The sequence below is a fragment of the Charadrius vociferus genome, unplaced genomic scaffold (genome assembly GCF_000708025.1).
Source record: "Charadrius vociferus isolate BGI_N301 unplaced genomic scaffold, ASM70802v2 scaffold655, whole genome shotgun sequence".
NCBI classification, from domain to species: domain Eukaryota; kingdom Metazoa; phylum Chordata; class Aves; order Charadriiformes; family Charadriidae; genus Charadrius; species Charadrius vociferus.
In genome coordinates this window covers 2,119,446-2,139,595 of record NW_009648330.1, presented here as the reverse complement: position 1 = coordinate 2,139,595, position 20,150 = coordinate 2,119,446, and the positions used below count along the sequence as shown (strand labels likewise).

Here is a 20,150-nt window from a genome sequence, read left to right as displayed (position 1 = left end):
AAGCACTCGTCATGCTAGATCTTATCAGATGTTTCGTGTCTGAAATGTGCACGAAGAATGAATGAAAATGAAAAAAAAAATCAGGAGAGAATTCTCTTTTTCAGGAGATGAAAAAGTAAAAGGAAAATACAGTTATATCTTGCAGAGCAAACTTCTTCCAGTCTCTTGCTAGGGAAGACATGCCCTTACAGATTTTTTTATCTATCCCTGTAAAACCACAACACACAGTTGGAAGCATAACATAGATCCCAGAATTAGGGGAGAGACAAACTGAAGACGCAGCTGACCTGAACTGTCAGCAGTACTCCTGCATTATTTCATGCTCAGTTGAGTTGCTAAGATAACCAATCTTGCATGGGTTGAATCCAGAATGTTTCCAAGAACTGAGTTAATTAGTGAAATATCCTAAAGTTAACTAACTCCCCTGCCAAGAAATGGGCTCTTCCATTTTCCTCACATGATTATCTAGGCACTTTCACTTTTCCATATATAGGAGCAGCTCAGGGACTGACAGATCAAGCTAGGTAGGGATACAGACTTCAGGCACATGCATACTCCCTGCATGCGTACACAGATGCAAGCACGTGCTGATTTCACATACTGAAATCCAGGTTAGTGTAAGAGGTAGTAAGTGAAGACAGCAACAGTCCTGCTGGTAAAGAACCTTCTCCTGTAAGAGAAGGCACTGAAGGTAGAACTTTTCAACTACTATTTATAATAATCCATCAGGAAAAGCATCACAATCATGAATGGGCCAGTGGATGGTTTATGCGATTACACGCTGGATGATGAAGGGGCTTTCATGTTCACATCGGAGTCAGTGGGAGAAGGACATCCAGGTAAGAAACCAGCTTTGGCAAATGCATAAAAAAACTAGGGTTTTCATTTAAAATGTTTTAAAAGCCTGGAGAAGAATTCATCTGCTATTAATCTTATTATGAAAGTTTTCTGTAACAGGATGCTTTTTACTTTATTTCTATTGAGCCTTGTCCATATAGACTATAGAACCGCTATAACTAGGGTGCTTCCAACAGGAGCTTATGTGCCTTTGCAGGGTGTGTGTTACACTGAAGAGGGCAGTGGGGTTTATGGTTGCTGCTCTGTCCTTTTAATCTGCATTTCTTTCAGTATTACTGGGGAGACGCTACTGTATCTCTGATAGACTCAGGTTTCATGTATGGGTAAGAATGCATAGCTTGCTTCTCAAGTTCCGTATCTTTGTGGGCCCTGTGAAACTGTCCTGCATATATGCTATGCTCTAAAACCCATGACAGGAATATCTCTAAGCAGGCTATTTTCAAGCCTTTTAAAATCAATGGTCCCAGCAGCTGTACATGGCACAGTTGCTGATTTCCCCCCCCCTCCCCATTCCATCATCTGATGCAATATATGGAATTGCTTAAGCAAATAGTGGACAGTTATTTGCTGAACTTTATGTATGGTCAGCAGAGCTTAGTTCAATTTTATTGAAAACACATGTCCATCTGCCATAAACACGTACCTTATGTCAACAGCAAGTGTTCCCCCAAATGAGGCCAGGGGACAATAGACTGTTTGGTGTCCTGAAGTCTATTTATTTTAGAAGCTGATTTGGCGTCCTGTACCTTTTGCTATAATAAGGCTTTTTCAGTTCTCTACTCCTGTTACGTAAATCATAAATGGGTGGAATGACATAGAGAATGAAAAGTTCGGTAGTGAGAATTTTATGTCTGTAATTCTGATACTCTTCTATGGTATTAACTTATTACTGCAGATCAAATCTGTGGCTGATGCAATTGAGTACGTCTCTGTCAATGTCGAGGTAGCTACATCAGGTTAAGCCAGTTGGGGTTCTTTCTGACGTAACACAATCAGAAAATGACAACAACTTTTGGTCCTTGGGACATAGGTCCCATCTCAAACTTATATATAATTACATCCAGCGTCTGTCACGCAATGTAGTTCCATAGGAAAAATAACATTATACAATATGGTAATTTTAAATTGATGGTGGCATTTCCAAACATGACAGGTCACAATGTATGCTACTCTAATCATTATTTTTAATCGCCCTAGGGCAATAATAGATAAGTCTGAGAACAGAAGGAGTTCAACTGAGTCCCCAGGTTTAGCTTTGTCCCTTGGTTACCTTCCTTTACCAATTCTCTTTTTGTCTTGTCTCTTGTTTTAGAATTTGGCCTGTCTATTCACATTCCCTTCTTTATTTGTAAAAAATCTCTTGGCCATCAGTAGGCCTTCTTCTAAGCCCTGTGAGCATTATTTTCCTCCTGCGCTGAAATACTCAGCAGGCCTTTGATAAACAGGGTTACCACTTGTTAGATTTGTGCACAGCCTCTCATCTGGCTGAGGTTGCCACATCTCTGGGTACTGTGAGATGCGAAGAGGCAACCTGAGAGGCTTACTGAAGTTTACTCAGACCTTTTCAAGACTGTGATGCTTATACTTTCTTAAGCACCTTAGGTCTTCATGTAGGGTACTGAAAACCCAAACGCCTGTGACGAAGGAAAGATACAGATTTTCCAGATGAAGGGAGGACAGGTTGACAGTAAGTAACTCTGGGTGATCCTGTAAATTCTTGTTCCTGAACACAGCCCAGCAATAGGTCTTAATCATCTCAGAGGTCGCTCTAGTTTCTGACAGCAAATTGATCACTCTTATGTCCTGGCCAACCCCCCTTTTCCCTGCCTGTGGTTTTACACGGGAGGTGTAGACATGCCATTAGGTTTTTATCACCCAGGAAAATCTTGGCTATTTCTTAAAACAGGGGCTGGTGTCTGAGGCTGTAGTTGAGCTTCCGACATTATCAGTAGCACTAGAATTTTACTGTGAGTTTTGAGTTCCTCTGTTTGATACCAAATGGATAATTTGCTTGTTCTTGATTATTTTTCTTCCGTATGTGATAGTATAATTTTGTTAGAGGGCATTATATGAAGTAAAGATCCTGAACCAGATCTTTGTCTGGTGGAAATTTGAATTGTTCTGATTATATTAGCTGAGGACTGAATGCTTTAATGGAGACCTCCTTCTTAATAAACAAAGCAGGAGAAATCACATGCTTATTTATTCGGGTATACAGAGCACTCCCTTATACCTGTGCGATGCCTAAGAGTTGTGTGTCACTAAGAAGCCCAAATTCCACAGAAGCAAGTAATAGCTGGCAATAATTAACATACAGGTATTACCTACGGTCCCCAAAGACTTTATAGAAGACTCTGTTTATCCCATCTTCTCAGTCCAAATTCTTCAAAATCACTTGGGTATAAAATTTGGGACTTCCTTCCAGGTCTTTAATCTTGGCATTTAGTGGGGTAAATTCCAAATGCTCTGAAGATTTACATGTGACTTCTTCATTTCAACATAATAAAATCACATAGATAGCAGCATGGTGAACAGAAAGATTTCTTTTTTTTTTAGATACCTGTTTTTTTGTCACTGCTCCATTTTGCTTCGTCCAGCAGTGTCTGTCCATGCTGCACAATGGTTTCACTGTGCTTTGAAAGGCGTTGTGTGTTCCTCTGACCCACAATGTCTTAGAGGTGCCAAACCACATAGGATTAATTTCTTCCCCTACCTGGTGTGACTTCAGGTGGAATTATCTGCAAACAGAATGTTATTCAGTTTTCCAGTAAGTATCAAGGAATCTCTTTAAAAGTATAAGAGAAAACATCTGCTAAAAAGACCCTCAGATTTTCAACCATATTAAGAACATATGTTTATCTTCTGGATATTCACAGAAAAAATCCACAAAAGAAAAAACCAAAACCACAAATACAGATCTTTCCAGTAAGTTGATGCTTGCATGTCTTATATCTAACATTATATATACTTAACAATATCTAACATTGTATATACTTAACAATATACATAATACTCCAGTAAACTGCGTATTGAACAAAGAGAACAGTTGTACAAGATATTTAAACAGTGTAGTGTTAATATTGAAGTACCACTGCAGTTATAAATTAGCACTTCACAAGAGTGTTTTAAATAGGGAAAATGTAATACGGAACAATTCAACTATTCAAAGTCTTTCTGTTGCAACTTTTTTTGGGAGAAAGCTTATTTTTTGTTGAAGTGCTCATAATAAGTATCTGAGTTTCTTGACTGTTTTAATATTTCACCAGAAAATTGAAAATTGCTTAGTTTGTCATATTTTGAATATATAATTTCACATTCTAGTTTAATTTTTTTTTCTGTTGATATAAGTAACATATCATTAAAAATACTGAATTTTAGTTTGATGATCACAGGTTTTTAAGAAAATCAACCTTACCTTTTGAACTGTTCAATGTTTGTTATATTTACCACACCATCAAAGCCTGAAGTGTGCTTGTACCTGTTTGTTGTGCTTCAAAGGGCGGAGATTTTTTGAATTAAATTTTCAGTTCTTACTGCTGTGCATAGATTTTTATTTGTGTGTGTGTGCAGTGAATCCATGGAACTGAATTCTTGGGGACGTCCAGAGAACTTGCAGATGTCACAGCTTGTGTTATGCTCTTACATAGCCTAGATTCACCTAACAAACTTATGTCCAACTATCTGGAAAACTGTGAAGCTCTTCTAGTTATTGGAGATCACTTCTGTTGTTCATAATTTGACAACTGAGCATTTGAGTAGGGTTTATCGTCAGCTTCCCTAGAGTCATTCATTCCTTTTATAGTTTGCAAGAGCTGTTTTACGGCTAACAGGCACCTCTGCCATAAGGCTGGGTCTGTGGGATGGTTGGCATTCACAAAAATAATTAATAGTTATCTAATACTTTTCTGCTTAGTCAAGAAATCCTCGGCCTAGACATCCCTTTTGCAATATTTATCCTATTGGATAGTAATTCACTACATGAAGGTATGCTTCTTATGAAGGTATGAGTTCTTATCTAGTCCATCATTTTTTTAGACTATAATGCCTCACCAGAGGTGGTCCATTATGCTTTCCCTGTTTCCAAAAAAGAAGGAACAAAAAAAGGAAGGAAATAATGGACAAACGTATCATGTCACATTTAGCAGCTAATAAGAGAAATGGGATGGTTGAGATGAGAAATTTAAATACCAGAATGAAGAGTGCACAAAGCCTGCTAAGCATTGCTAAAAATAAAATGCCTGGTTTTATTTTACACCAGAGACCTTTACTAATAGACATGCCTTTAATTTAATGCCTTAATCAGCCAATCATCCAGCTAGATTTCTCTTTCCAGTCTTGATAGATATATCTGTATTTGGATCTAGTTGCACTAGAACTGCTGGTTGTTGCACCAACAATCAGATATGACTGTCAACTGATTGTCAAACTGATATGTCTCAGCCTTTTTTAATCTAAAGATATGCTATCAGCACAGTAGATTAAATTATTCTAATTTATTATTTTAATTCATTAAATTCTCACATAAATTTTAAAGACCAGAAGGGACCTCTGATATATATAATCTGGTCTGACCTTGATACGCAGGTAATAATATTTCATGCAGGAGCTCTTCAAACATGCCAGTAAATGATGGTTGAATTTCATTCATACCTTTTAAAAAGATAACCAACTTTCATCTAGAGATTTGAAGGAACAAGGAATTCTGCATACCTCTAGATGAATGGTTTCAATGGCTCTCACCCTTTAAAGATATTCCGTTTTGACTCTTTATCTGTCTCTCTTTAATTTCCAGGTACCAATTGTAGTTACATTGTTGTCCGTCAGACAAAAACTTTTCTCTCAGCATATTATTTTTAGGTTCTTAGAGACTGTGATCCCAATGCCTATAAGGGTTTCCTCTGGTAGGTTGTCTTTCCTTCAGCCTTACAAAACTAGATTGAGCTTGATTGATTTCATCCTGTAAGACAGACTTCCCTGATTTGGGACCGTCCTTGTCAATCTGTTTTAAACCTTCCTGCAGCTTCTTTAGGTCATCTTTGGAATAAGACCACCAAAAATCTAGTATTTCTGTAGCAGTGTCACTAATGCTATTGTATGGAGATAATTTCATTTTTATGGACAACTGTTGATCTGGTTTTCTGTCATGATCTTTTCAGAGTAACAGTTTCATAAGACAAACTCTCCCCTTCTGTGAATGTGGACTATGCCTTTTGTTCATGATACAGTTCACGCAGGGGAAAAAAAACAAACATGGAAACGTGCTGTTAAATCTTCACTTACTGATTTCACTTCCTACTATGGCTAATGCTCCCTTGAGACATTTAATGAAAGTTTTAGTTCATAAATTAATTTCAGCCACAGCATGCAACACCAACATAAGGTTCTCTATACCAGATAGGTGCCACAAGGAGAATTGAGGATGAATCAGTTGTATGGGATTACCTGTGTTCTTACATGTTTTGGAAAGAATGCATATAATATCCCTGTATGTGCCATTCGGGGAACTTAGGTAAACATGGGACACTGGCATCTAATGCAGGTGAGACATGCTTCATGTGGAGCTAGGACAGGGGTAATGGTTATTCCTGGGATAGAAACCCTGGGTGGTCAAAAAAAGACTACAAAGCAGTCCCAATCGCTAGGAGTTTACTGCAGGGCATTGGACCTGCTCTAAGAAGGTCGTCCTATCCCAGTTGCTCTGTTGTCCCACCCCCGTAATCAAAATTTACATATTTTCACCAATAATTTTTGCTTTTATGCTTGAAAATATGGCTATATTTCCTTATGAAAATGGAAACTTTGAAGAGAGCAAGCAGAGATGCATTTTAATTACTCCTGCTACCTTTGTCCCCAGTCTTACTGGGACTCCTAACTAAATTGCAAGAATGGTGTCTGATTCCTGGTTTTGGTAATAATTGTCCCAGATTTAGTAATCCACGTTACAGTTCTTGCAAGGCTGAAAGTTCCAATGCAGCATACATATGCTAATTGTCTTTTGTGTTCATTCTTTTTGTCTTGAAGTGCTTAACAGGGGAGATAGATAAGAGTGTCAGAATCACAGTTAGTCTTTGATTTGTCTCTCTTAGATAAATACACGCCTTCCTCATGAAAGTAAATGAGAATTTATTTTGACTTGAGATTAAATGTATTAAAAGTCTCTAATGACACACTCTTACAAAACTTTGTTTTCCAACAGATTGTGTTGCAAATGGCAAGGCAGGAGATTAATCTGTTTTGCCACACAGCATGTTATGGCAACATCTAAACATAGTAGGCAATACTAGACTTTTTTTTTTTAAGAACAATAAAATTAAAATAGATGAGAAAAAATACCATTGTCATGTGGAAGGCATTGTTATGGGTGCTGACCTTTTCTGCTCATTAGATTAGCTACATTATTTGATTAAGATTCATTATTCACTAAAAAGGTAAGAAGAGAAAGAAAGAAGAAGAGAAAAGATTATTCTGATAAACCATAGCTGAAACCTTTTTATTTGGGATGTAACTAAAGATATACTCAAGATTTACTGCAGGCAAACTTCAGTTGGTAACTCCTTCTTGCTTCTGTGTGTGCTACGCGCTCCCTTGCCTTAGGGGGTTTGCAGGGATTATTAGGAGATGGCATTGCAGGATGGTAGGAAGCGGTGAGAAGAAGCAAACCTGAAACAGACACTTCACTCTGAGCTGTGCATTATCTGCATTAATTTAAACACTTTCTCAGCCTTTACTAGCAGTGTTGGTCATGTACACTCTAGCTTTCTGTTGGGGAGATGGAAGTTGATGGTGGAATATCACCTTCTTATTAGAATAGTCTTGGTGTGGAGCGCATGCTGTATTGGCTTGTGGTGTTAGAGAAGGCGAAGGCTGGGAGTAAAGCCTCTTAACCTCTCAGGTAATTCTATGCATAACATACTTGTTTCACACTTAAGTGCAGAAAACTAGAGGTAAAGTTCTAGTCACCATTAGTTTACACCAGTAAGGAAATTCCCCATTGTATCTACTGACTTTGCTTGCAGGATGTTTCATATGTCTTTCTATTTAGCTAGCTTAAATACTCCAGTAATAAGAAATAAAATAATTCCTTGCTGATTCAAAGTGATGCAAACAGTCCATGTTTTGTATTGAGTGCTATGGTTTTGAATCACAACTTTGATGTCTTGCAGATAAAATCTGTGATCAAATCAGCGATGCTGTGCTAGACGCCCATCTCAAACAGGACCCGAATGCCAAGGTTGCTTGCGGTAAGTTGTTTGCTGCTTTGCTTTAAGTTATCACCCAGCCACTGTTCTTTTTTTAACAATCTTTGCAAAGACCTTGATGCTATTATTCACTAACTCCTTTTACTCTCAAAAAATTATATAAGAATTACAGTCTTTAAGAGAAGGAGAGATGGGGAAAAAACAGTAAAAGTTTTTATAAAGACTGAAGCCTAAGCAGGCTGTAGAAGGGTAGGATAGTTCATTTTGTGTGTGGACTGAATTTTCCTTGGAGAAACAGATTTTGCTTCATTAAAGTAGAACTTTCAAAGAATATTTGAATGTTTTGTTGAAACACTCATTTTCTGTATTTAATAAAGTACTATTTTTTCAGTCCAAGTCCCTATAACTGCTTGGTTTTCGAAATCTTTTCAGAAAGAGTTATTGCCATCAACTCTCAGGTTCATGTATTATTTAACTAAACCCCATCTTCAGATTCTTCCTCCTGGGACTGGAGACAAGTTTTCAAAATAGTTGATCACTGATGAGTTTTATTTAGCCTCAGTACGTACATTAGAGTGATTAAGATTAAGTGGATTTAGACATCACAGCTTAATGCTTTATTTCCCTAAAGTCTGTGTGTATCACTGAATCATGCTCAGTGTTTTGACTTTCCCATTTGTAAATTGGACATACTAGTCTTTTCCTTACTTTCAAACTACGGTGAATAAGAAAAGAATTTGTTGTAGAAGGAGCTAATAATACTAAAAATATAGGTAGAAAGGACTTACACTGTATATACCCAGTACATCTGGATAAAATCTCGTATACACCTGGGTAAAATCACCATCATCATAAACATAGTTATTTGTCTTAGTGGGCTGGGTTATTCTGCTGTGACAATCCTGTTTTCATCTCTCTTTCCAGAGACAGTATGTAAGACAGGAATGGTGTTGCTCTGTGGGGAGATCACATCTCGTGCTATTGTGGATTATCAACGAGTTGTCCGAGATGCAATTAGACATATTGGCTATGATGATTCAGCTAAAGGTTGGTGGAAAAACTCATGAAATCCTTGAAGAGCAAGGAATAGGCAACTGCAAAACAGGTCTGTCACCATTTCCGTATATTGGCTTTAGCAAGCCTGATAAAAACTGAATATCCTGTGTGAAAGCTGCTTACATGGTGCTACATGATACGCTTTCTGGCTTTATCCCAGTAAGTAGAAAAACCATCCTATACTAGTTAAAACCAAAAGGGAGTAGGCAGAATCTACTTTGAACTGTGGTGTTAGCCCAGAATAGTTAGCTGCAACTTGAGCCACAGAATCTACCACTCCTCCAAACTTGCAAGAACTTGAATCTTGGTTACTCATTTGGCAAACCATTTGATGCATCTTGGTGCAAAAGAGACAGAAGAAGAAACCTAGTTCATTTGTACCATAATATATTTGTATTGTGGTAGCATCTAGAATTCCCAGGCGTAAAGCAGGTTCTTACTGAGCAAGGTGCTCCGTTAGCTCTGAAAAGCTCCTCCTACACTGCAGAGTGTGCAGCCCGAATCTAGTTTGCATAATGTTCAAATGATAAAAAAGGCAAAATGCTTTATATACCAGACACATTTCACTTTCTGATTTGCCATGCATCTGTTTATACATTACAAATATTCCAAGTTTACTGATACAACGAAGTGTATCTTTTAAGAGCTATTGGTTAAAAAAAGTTGTTTCCTGCAGTCCTTTAATTGCTACTGAATTTACAGGGAGATTGTGGTGGGAGAATATTATAGCAGTACATCTGCAGGTTACCTCCACCATCACGTAACAGCAGTGCTTTTGGAAAACTGGCAAATCTAGTAGGTCATAAATCTCCTCTTTATCCTAACTGCCAAAAATGATAAGGGGAGATGCAGCAACCCAGTAAAAAACAATTTCTATGCAGAAGTAAAACAAAAAGCTAAAACAATCAATTGCACACAGGAATATAATTTTTCTTCTCTACATAGCCTACTTAAAACAGGGTGAAGAGTATTCTTCAAGTGGATCATATGCATATGGACATGTATGTATGTTGTATTGGCTGAATGTGAGTTTGGTCAGCAGCTGCCAGTAGCTACAGTTCTAGGAAAGGTTGGATTTGGAGAGAAGCAAGTTACTATTAATATACCTAGGAACAGGTGGAAAATTTTGCCACAATCTTCTGTAAGTCTTTCAATTTCTTTTTAAAACCTTCCTTTTGGTCTTTGAAAGTCATGTAAAATAAATTCTCACTTACAGATTTGCTGTGAGACTTGAATCTCCTTTTTTCTTTTTCATGTCTCTTGTGTAAACTCCCATGAGAGATTTAGGTACGGAGACTGCTTTACATGTATTACAAATAATGTATTGGAGAGCAGAGCCTTTGCTTCCTGAAAACATCAGCTCCTAGAAATTTACGTAGGGGTTTTTAATACTATTTATTTGGGAGAGGCTCGTTATTTACTTTTTTGACTACTTTTCTGCCTTTAACAATTCATAATCTGAGTTGGCTTGGCACAGGGTGCCAATGCAAGAGAAAACAAGCAGTAATAAGCAATAAAGGCAACCCTATTTACTCCACCCTTTCCCCAAAAAGGTTTCAAGTGTATTGACCAAAAATTTAACTAAAAATAGCAGTTAGGTTTTGAATTCTGAGTGTGGTATCCTTCAGAATTAAAATTTTGTCATATGGTTCCGTGTTACTTTCTTTAATTGTGACAGAAAAAGCTAATTCACCACTACTCTTTTTCCCAAATAGGCTTTGACTACAAGACTTGTAATGTTTTAGTGGCACTGGAACAGCAGTCACCTGATATTGCCCAAGGTGTTCATCTACACAGGAATGAAGAAGATGTTGGTGCTGGAGATCAGGTAGACATCGCATCTGAAACATCAAAGCTGTTTGAATGGAAAAAAATTACCCCATGTTATTGCCCTGTTTTCTAAATCAAAACCCATGTGAACATTTCTACACTTCCATCTTGGGCTACCTCAGAATAAAACCCATATTTTATTAAAACAGTTGGAAGTTCTTTGAGGGCAGACTTTTGCCCAGTGTTTGTTATAGCACTCCGTGCATGTCAGGAGAGCTGTGGTGGTTTGTAGTAGCTGAGGATGTGTCCTTTAGAACTTAGGAAAGGTTATTTGCTTATTGTTTTTGTTGAGTAGCTTTAGATTTATTAGACCATTCGTCTTGCAGCCAGACTTGTCTTATAAGATGGAATAAACAAAGGATCTTTTCCCTTTCACAGAACTCTTGAGATTTTACACAGCAAAAAATTAGGCGAAGTTTCAACCGTCTTCAGCATTAGTACAATGAAGTCAAACACACCAGAGTACTTTTAATTCTCACTTATTTCTCAGAGGCGGCTGTTGTAATAGGTGTTCCACATAATTAAGGCTGTCCAAGCTGCATTTCTATAAGCTAAATAACACATGTAGATAATTATGGTATGTTTCCAAGAGAAAGATGCTAACATAAAAACACCATAATCTGACTGATGCCAGTATAAGTGAGCTTAACATTTACAGTAGTTACCATTAGTAGTAATATCTAGTTTATAACAATGTTGTTGAGAAGCATAAGTGGAGATATCAGAGTCCAGGACCAAAGCTAATATTGTTCAAAAAACCCTTGAGGACTAAATTAAAATGCTTTTATGCTGTCATGGGGACATAATACTACATAAGATGAAAAGGTACCTGACTTTCTTTGGCACTTTGATGGCCTCCCTTCCCGTTGTATCAAAGTACCTTCCTGTCTTTTTTCTTTTTTTATCACAACACACACTGGGATGAGGAGAAAGAAAATGCTGCTAACTCCACTTAACAAATGATAATCTGATGCAGGGAACATGGCTGAATAACAGTAGAGGCTGTGACTGGAAGCATGTGGCATTGAAACTCTGAGACACGTGCCTCAGATACTAAAAAAATAGTATGTCCTTTGTGGAGTATTCACATCCCATTCCGCTGAAATTCCAGCTGTAAGCTGCAGTATAAGTGTGTCTGTATTCATACATAAAAGCCTCTACAACCTTTCCAGGCTAATGATACCACCTGTCCTATGACAGAATAGTCCTGAAATTGTTTTGCTCCAACAGATTTTGTTTTTTCATAAAATCTAATTTTTTCACAGAAACGTCTGCTTTTTTTGTCCAGGTTTCCAGCTCAACATGTAAACCTTCAGGCTTTCAGTGAAAAATTCTAGGAACGTGGTTTGTTTCTTATTACACTGTAACATGTTGGAGCCTGATCTGAGTTTAGGCTTCTTGCACTGTAATGTAAAACAGTAGAAAGTAAACCAGAGGGTACTGTTTACTCTTTGCTTCAGATGAAATCTCGTTGCCTTTGGTTGTGGTGCTTTTAACAGTGATTGAAGTGTATCTTCCCCTCCTGTAGGGTTTGATGTTTGGTTATGCAACAGATGAGACAGAAGAATGTATGCCTCTAACAATTATCCTTGCTCATAAACTGAATGCCAAGTTAGCAGAGCTGAGGCGCAATGGAGAACTTCCTTGGCTGAGACCTGACTCTAAGACACAGGTAAATACAGCTATGGATAGTACAGATCATTGAAAACAAAAGCTTTTCATTTCCAGAAAACTTTAGTATTTTTAAAAACAGCTATTGATGGTGTTCAGAGTATCAGAATAACCTACAAGTAGCAGATGTATGACCTAAAAGTAGCTGATAAAGCATTTCCACCCCTTATGATACTGTCTTCTTGACTGTTGGAAAATGGTCAACCTGTATCAGAGTGCTAGGAGCACTTAAACACCTACCAGTGAAGAAACATTTAACCCTTCAGACCTAAGTGGTCTGTGCTTGTTGAAAAAGTGACAGGAGCTCCAAATGATTGATTTGTATTTAGGGATTCGAGATGCCCTTTTTGAAGATGCACTGAGAACATAAATTTCAATAAATTTCTGAGGCTTGGGAGTTTCACTGGAAATGCCAACCGAAAGACACATTTGGACAATTTCATAGAAAATCAGATTGTCCATATTGAGTCATTTTATTTTTTTTTCTAAGCGAAGCAAAAATGAAGAATGAGAAAATTCTCATACCTTGTCAACAATGTGAGCAGTGGTCATTATAACATCAGCATTGACATTTTACTATGATTTTTGGAATATAGCATAGCATCACGTTTGATGTGGACCAGTAATACATTTTATAGCAACTTTGTTTTTAACTTCCTCCTTCTCCCTGTTCTATTCAGGTCACTGTTCAGTATATCCAGGAGAATGGAGCAGTCATCCCAGTGCGTGTTCACACCATTGTGATATCTGTGCAGCATGATGAAACCGTTTCACTGGAGAATATGCGCAGAACCCTGAAGGATCGTGTGATCCAAGCTGTTGTCCCTGCAAAATACTTGGATGAGAAAACTATTTATCACCTCCAGCCTAGCGGACGTTTTGTTATTGGAGGGCCTCAGGTTTGTGTCGTATTGTTTTGGTGCTTTTATCAGCTTGCCTTTGTCATTGGGTGCGTGTCTTAAAAGAAATGCTCAGCTTTTTGGCGTGTCTGCCCTAGAGCGTTAGAAGCAAGCTGCCTAGTGGAAGTTTTAACTGCAGTTGTGTGTGGGAGAAGCACCCAGGGTTTCATGTGCTGTATGCCAAAGTAACCTTTGAGGGCATGGTGGTATCATACATGTGTTGTGAGTAGGCAGGCAAGTTGAGCTGAATCTTACATTGAGTGTGGAATGTGCAGCCCAGCTCTGGGTTTCCTCAAACCCTCTCGAGTCCAACACTGAGTGAGACATGCAATCCTTTCTCATGGAAAGCACCCCCTACATTGAGACGGACAAGAGAAAGTTTACTTCTCTTACAGTGAACCTGGTTTTCAAATCTGTATAGCTTGCACTGTTCTGCCTGACAACGAGAGCTGAAGGTGTTCATCTGTTTTGAAAATCAGCCCCTGATAGGCTTCTCCTGGTGAGAAAATAAATGTGCTTTTGCTTTATCTAGGCAATGCAGGAGCTGGAATTTATAATTTGATACTCCACTCATGGAAGTCAGGCAGAACTTCCACTCTTTATAGGATCTGAGAATCTTCTGAGATTCAGCTTTTGGAAACAAAACTTCGGAACTATCACAGCAAAATTTCAAAGCTCCTTCCTGAAATAAGGTTCAATTTTACAACAAATCCAAGTAGACATTGATTTTCCTTTGCTGTTCAAGTTCATTCATTTACTGAAATTTGCCAGAATTATTTCTAAGGTGCTGTGGCTTTTTTACATTAGTGCCATGGAACAGATAGGAAGTTGTTGAGATTAATCATTATAATAATGATTATACAAAAAATATATTTTTTTTTGTATGGAATTGGTTGTATCACTGTAATTTTCTGTATCATCGACATCCTAGACTATGGACAAATTGAGTCTAACTTGATCTGTAACTTGGAGCAAATGAACCAATGCAGCAATCATAACTACATACAAAAGCAAGGCTACACATACAAAAATTTTAAGGTGTACACTGAACTGCACCCATTTAAAAATATAATATAATTACATTTGGTAAACCAACCAGGAATACCTTTTCTACTCTTTTTGCTTTTTCTACAGTGTATTGCTTATGTTTGCACATACAAACATGCTGCAGTGTATGTTTGCAGCTTTTTAAACCTAGGATAAGTTTACTTAGTATGGGTCAATCTGCCTGTGTGTCCATGGCCTTACAGCTGCTATCATTGCTTGTGCAATTTACAATAGCATTGCAGCAAAGAGAAAATAACTATTTCTTTCCTTGTCTTTTACATCTTGATCTTTTTGATTACTTTTTATGAGCATTACTCAGTTTTATTTTTAACAACGGTAGCTGTAGAAGTCATCTTAACCTCCAGCTCATTTCATCTAAGGAGGACACGTATACTTGGGATTTTCACCTTACGTTTTCAAGTAGGGTGGTACCTTGAATTTAGGCTGTGGCAAAATTAGTAATTTTGTTGCTATCACCGTTTTCCCAACAGCAACACCTGCTTGTACTATGAGGCCGTTACAGCTTGTTGCAAAATTGGAACACTTTACAAATGCATTTTGTGCTCTTTCAGCACTTTTAAAATGAGGGGTGGATTTTTGTGTTGGTTTTCTTTTTTTTTTCTTTCAACCCTCCATTTCTCTTCCTCTCAATCAGTTCTGCGGTCAAGTCATGATGGCACACAAGGTGTTCTCATTGCAACTGTCTGTGCCATCAGAAATTAAGGTTTGCATCAAGCAGAAGAACCCCAGAGGACAGGATCCTTCAGACAAGCTCAGCTAGCTGCAATTCAGATTTACTTGTTGCTGCTTTCTTAGCAGAATGGAACAAACAGTGCCAAAGGTTTTCTTCTGTGTATATGCACAGTCTCACTGAGAAAAACTTTGACTCTCTGCTTATGTTTGCCTTGCAAACATTCCAGCAGTTGAATTTTACTGACATGATATTCTGTAGACAAAGAATTTCAAACTTGCCTGCACAGGTGGAGGCTGCATTTCAAATTTGATCATGTTTCCATTCACAATAAAAAGCGTAAGCATTTGGAATATTGGGGGGGGGGTGTCAGACAATTAGTCAGGTACTGGTCAGCTAACCAAGATCAAATAAAAATATCAAGTACTTGAGTGAGTGATGTGTAAGGTAGCACTGACATACCTTTCAATGGTAAATATAAAAAAAGACATCTACTATTTAATATTCACACAGCTTCAGATTTTGGCCAAAAGATATAAAAGCCTGATTTTTTTTTTTTTTTTTTAACAGTGTAAAATATGTCAGTGGTTCCTATGTGGCACGTATTTTGTTAGCAATATTCTGTATTCAGTGTTGATGTGGTAGATACATCACTTCTAAACCAAGTTCCCATATTGTCTGGAATCTTTACTTTTGAAACGTGCTGTAGCTATCTGGGTGTAAACTTGTGCGCTTGATTACAATTCACAATGTGTGAATGGCTTGTCTTATGAATATTTGCCTTTAAAGAACATTTATAGCTACCATTGTAGCTCAGTGAGACAAGTTCATTCCTTCAGCTACCCTACAGCAATCCATATGTGCTGAACTTACATGCTGTTGTAGCCTTCTGAAGGATGCATAGCCTTGTTTGAGACATAATAAAATGGATTGTAAAATGGATAAATTCTTTTACTGATTCAGGGTGATGCTGGTGTTACTGGTCGAAAGATCATTGTGGATACGTATGGTGGCTGGGGAGCCCATGGAGGTGGTGCCTTTTCCGGCAAAGACTATACAAAGGTGGACCGATCTGCTGCGTACGCAGCCCGTTGGGTGGCCAAGTCTCTTGTGAAAGCTGGGCTCTGCCGCCGTGTTCTGGTTCAGGTATGGTTTGCTATGAACGTTGCTTTTCTCAGAAGGGCTTTTCCTTTTCAGCTTTACCTTGAATACACATTGTACGAGACACTGTAGCAGAAGCAGCCTTGGTGATGACTTGGGGGTGAAAAAAGGAAGACCTTGATATGCCTGGTTCAAGACCACTGTAACGTCACCAATAGCCTATCCGCTTCTTGAAGCTGGAACTTTTCATTTAGCTTTCATTTTATTGGCTGTTTTTCTGGACAGTTATTGAGCCCTCAGACCTCTGACAATTACTGTCATGGAAATGAGCGTGGGGTGTCTGGATAGTGGGGAAGAAAGTTAGCCAGAGACTTCACCGTTTTCAAAGTTTTCTCTTTTTTTCTACAAATACAGATTGTGCAAATACGGGAAGTGAAGGAGAGGCCTTAGTTTTCCTAAGGTGGTTCATGAAGGAATGCTTTCTTCTGTTGCATACTGTTGACCACTGAGGTGCCGTGTTTATTTGCTAAATATGGTGTCTTTTTTGCCATAGGTTTCTTATGCCATTGGCGTAGCTCATCCACTGTCCATTTCACTGTTCACTTATGGAACTTCCAAAAAAACAGAGAAAGAGCTGCTGGACATTGTGCACAAAAACTTTGATCTTCGGCCTGGAGTCATTGTCAGGTATAGAAACACACAAAAAGGAAAATATCTTGGTGATCACATCCTAGAAATGACTTCTTGCAAAACCATGGTAACTTAGATGTTACCATGTAAGAGTCAGCCTCTTGAACCAGCGTGGGATTGTTCCATGCAGTACAAAAGAGACTTTCTCTCATTCTGTTAGTCTTCACAGTTGACACTTCTAATGGATTTACTACATTGCCATATCTTATAAGACAGCAGATGTACTTTTCAAGTTTCTTGCGAAGCATACACTTTCAGCATTTGGCCTTATATAGTATGTGGAATTCAAATAGAATGAAATAAAATTTTTAATCCAAGAACTTTAAGGTACTTTTTGTTGTGAAAAAAAATACGTTTTGTTTTATAAAAGGCATTGAAGATTATTTAATCTTTTCCATTAAAATTAATAATTGACAATTATAAGAACTTTTCCTGTAGCCCTAAAGTACTTCACATTTAAGTTTTGTTGTCATTTTTATGGTTCTCCATTGCACATGTTCACTGGTATGCTTACATCTCCAGAATACGCATGCTTGACTAAGGGCGTGAAATGGATATCAACATACAGATTTTAATGTTAGCTATCATGAAGTATCTTAATGTGAAAATTTTTGTTTTCTTTTTATTATATCCACAGGGATTTGGACCTAAAAAAGCCCATTTACCAGAAGACTGCATGTTACGGTCACTTTGGAAGAAATGAATTCTCATGGGAGGTGCCTAAAAAACTTGTGTTTTGATGCTAACAGTCACCCTTTAAAAACAGAAAGTAAGAGGAATCCACTCATGATGAGGATGCTTCTGAAAATCAAATTTGACAGCTTTGTATTCAACAAACGGAATTTTAGATTTTAAATGGAAAGAAAGAAAAAGATATTTTCTTGGAAATTGATTATTTTTTTTTAACCCTCAGTTCTTTCATTATCTAAGATATAAAGGACAGAGTCTTTTTTTAATCAACATAACACAACAAAATACAGTTTACTTTTTATTGCTGCTCTGTTGGTTCTTTTGATAAAGGCAAAGTGTGACTCAGGTACACAAACCAATGGCTGAACCTCAAACCTTTCATGGGCAAAAGCGAAGATGACTTTCCCAACTCTGACAAAGGATCAGCAGATCTCTTGCTTCTGATTAGACAATGGGAAATTCTGGGGTCCAATTTCCTTACTGGAGTTAGCATTGCATACTGCTGGGGGTTGCTTTGGTGGGAGAAGGCTGAATATCACATAACTGTATGTTGGCCTCTTTTGTAGAAGATGTTAACATATATGTAATATTTAAATCACCTTCACTGTGTATGTGCTCTTACTGTTGTGTTTCAATTACCTGTGTTTTTGAAACATAAGTGTTCTTCTATAAAACAACAATCATAGAATAAAAAGCTTTTTCCTACCATGTATGTAAAAGTGCCTCTTTTTCTATGTTTTTAATGTTGCAGATGCTGACGTGGTCCATCTCAGCTCAGCCTCTTATACTCTTGTAGGATTTTAGTTTACCAACATAATTGAATTTTATTAGATTTTGGAATTGTGATATGAATTTATCTTTTACTACATGTGTGATCACTGTTTACTCCTTGTGATTAAAAGAAACTTGGTGAAAAAGTATTGTTTTTTTATTTTTAACTCTTAGATTTGTCCTTCTCTTGTAATTTTTGCTCCAAAATGCTAGGTTTATTGCATGGCTTACTAGGTTTGATGTAATTTTGGAATAAAATAGAGTGCATAGAAATAACTGCAAAACATCATCAAATATATATAGCATGAGGTTAAAATCTGGACCACTACCCTGTCCAGCAGTCTCTCACCGAAGAACTAGCCGCTAGATGGCTGTGTGTCCCTCCACAGCTGCGGGAGCAAGTCTGAGCAGAAGGCATGTCCTTGTTTGTGCCAGTATACAGGTACGAGGTCTGGGTACCGGTACCCTGTTACTCCTGCGGGAGACACTGAGGCCGCCCCTTCTGACAGCTGCGGGGAGCTGGTGTGCGTGGTGGATTGGCTGTGGTCTAGACTGAGGACAAGGACATGTCTGCGCCATGTGCTGTATTGTCCTATAAAGTGACGAACTACTTTTTCTGAAGAACTGTGGATTAATCCCAGGTTTGTTCAAACTGGGAGGGTGTGAGACCACATTTATCCTCTGTGTTCAGTTTTCTTGTCAACAAGGATGAACTTAATCCTGCCAGACAAGGGTTACCTTTGTATGGCCCACAGGAGTCCCTTGATCCTAGCTTTGTGGTTGAAGCAGCATCCTGTTTGATCTTCTACACTGGAGAAATGCTGCCACCCCATGTTTCTCTCCTAACTCGGTTCCTTTGTACAGTGTCTTCCAAACAGATGTTGAAAAGGAACGAGTGTGCCTGACTGTCATCATCAAAGAAAAAGTGCCATTCATTCTCTTCAAGTGTGTCACAAACACAACTTTTATCTGTTCAAGCCAGAAATCGCTCTACTTAATTAACATGTTTAATAAATGTGCTAGTAATTATGCTAACGTGCTATAGGTACTGTGTAAGTTGAGACAAACAAGCAGTAGCTTTATGTGTAGCTTCTGATCTCCTGAGGACATAGAGCATTAATCAATGGCCCTCGTTGGACACCTGGATACGTTTTGGCAGGAAAATGTCTTAAAGGGCAGCTGCACCTTAAAGAATGTATTGGCAAAAAATTCCCAGGGACTATTTTCCCAGCTGCATATCGCTCATCTTGCAAGGAAGAAGAGTGTTGTGTGTGTCAGCCTCAAAAACTTAAACTGTTTGGAGCCAGGTCCTATCGGTCTGCCTGGAAATGGAAACCTTGGTCTTCATTATTAAAGACTTGTTTTGCTAATGAACTTTTACCTATCAGTAATGTATACAAAGGCCTTTCACTAATGATAAGAAAGTCGCCACTGATGCTGCCACAGAAGTGTTTAGTGGAAGTGTTACAGTCCTACACATACGTGTTTTTTCAAGATGTTCCTGAGATGGCATAAGGCAGCACGGCTTTGTCAATGCGATGGAGGCCCTGCCATGGGCTTCACTTCTTCAGGATCTCCTGGTCATAATGTGTTACACTACAACTAGCAGAAGCAAGAGAGTGAAAAATAAATACAAAGAAACCCAAA

At 38.1% G+C, this 20,150-nt stretch overlaps 1 protein-coding gene across 1 annotated transcript; it reads left to right on the top strand.

Moving 5' to 3' along the window:
- Positions 1-519: 519 nt before the first annotated feature.
- MAT1A (methionine adenosyltransferase I, alpha) lies at positions 520-18,440 on the top strand. The gene is made up of 9 exons (XM_009884566.1): positions 520-839; positions 8,022-8,099; positions 8,982-9,104; positions 10,829-10,941; positions 12,472-12,615; positions 13,295-13,513; positions 16,215-16,397; positions 16,906-17,039; positions 17,680-18,440. Exons 1-9 carry the CDS (start codon positions 746-748, stop codon positions 17,780-17,782), a joined length of 1,191 nt encoding a protein of 396 aa, XP_009882868.1. The 5' UTR covers positions 520-745; the 3' UTR covers positions 17,783-18,440.
- Positions 18,441-20,150: the final 1,710 nt, after the last annotated feature.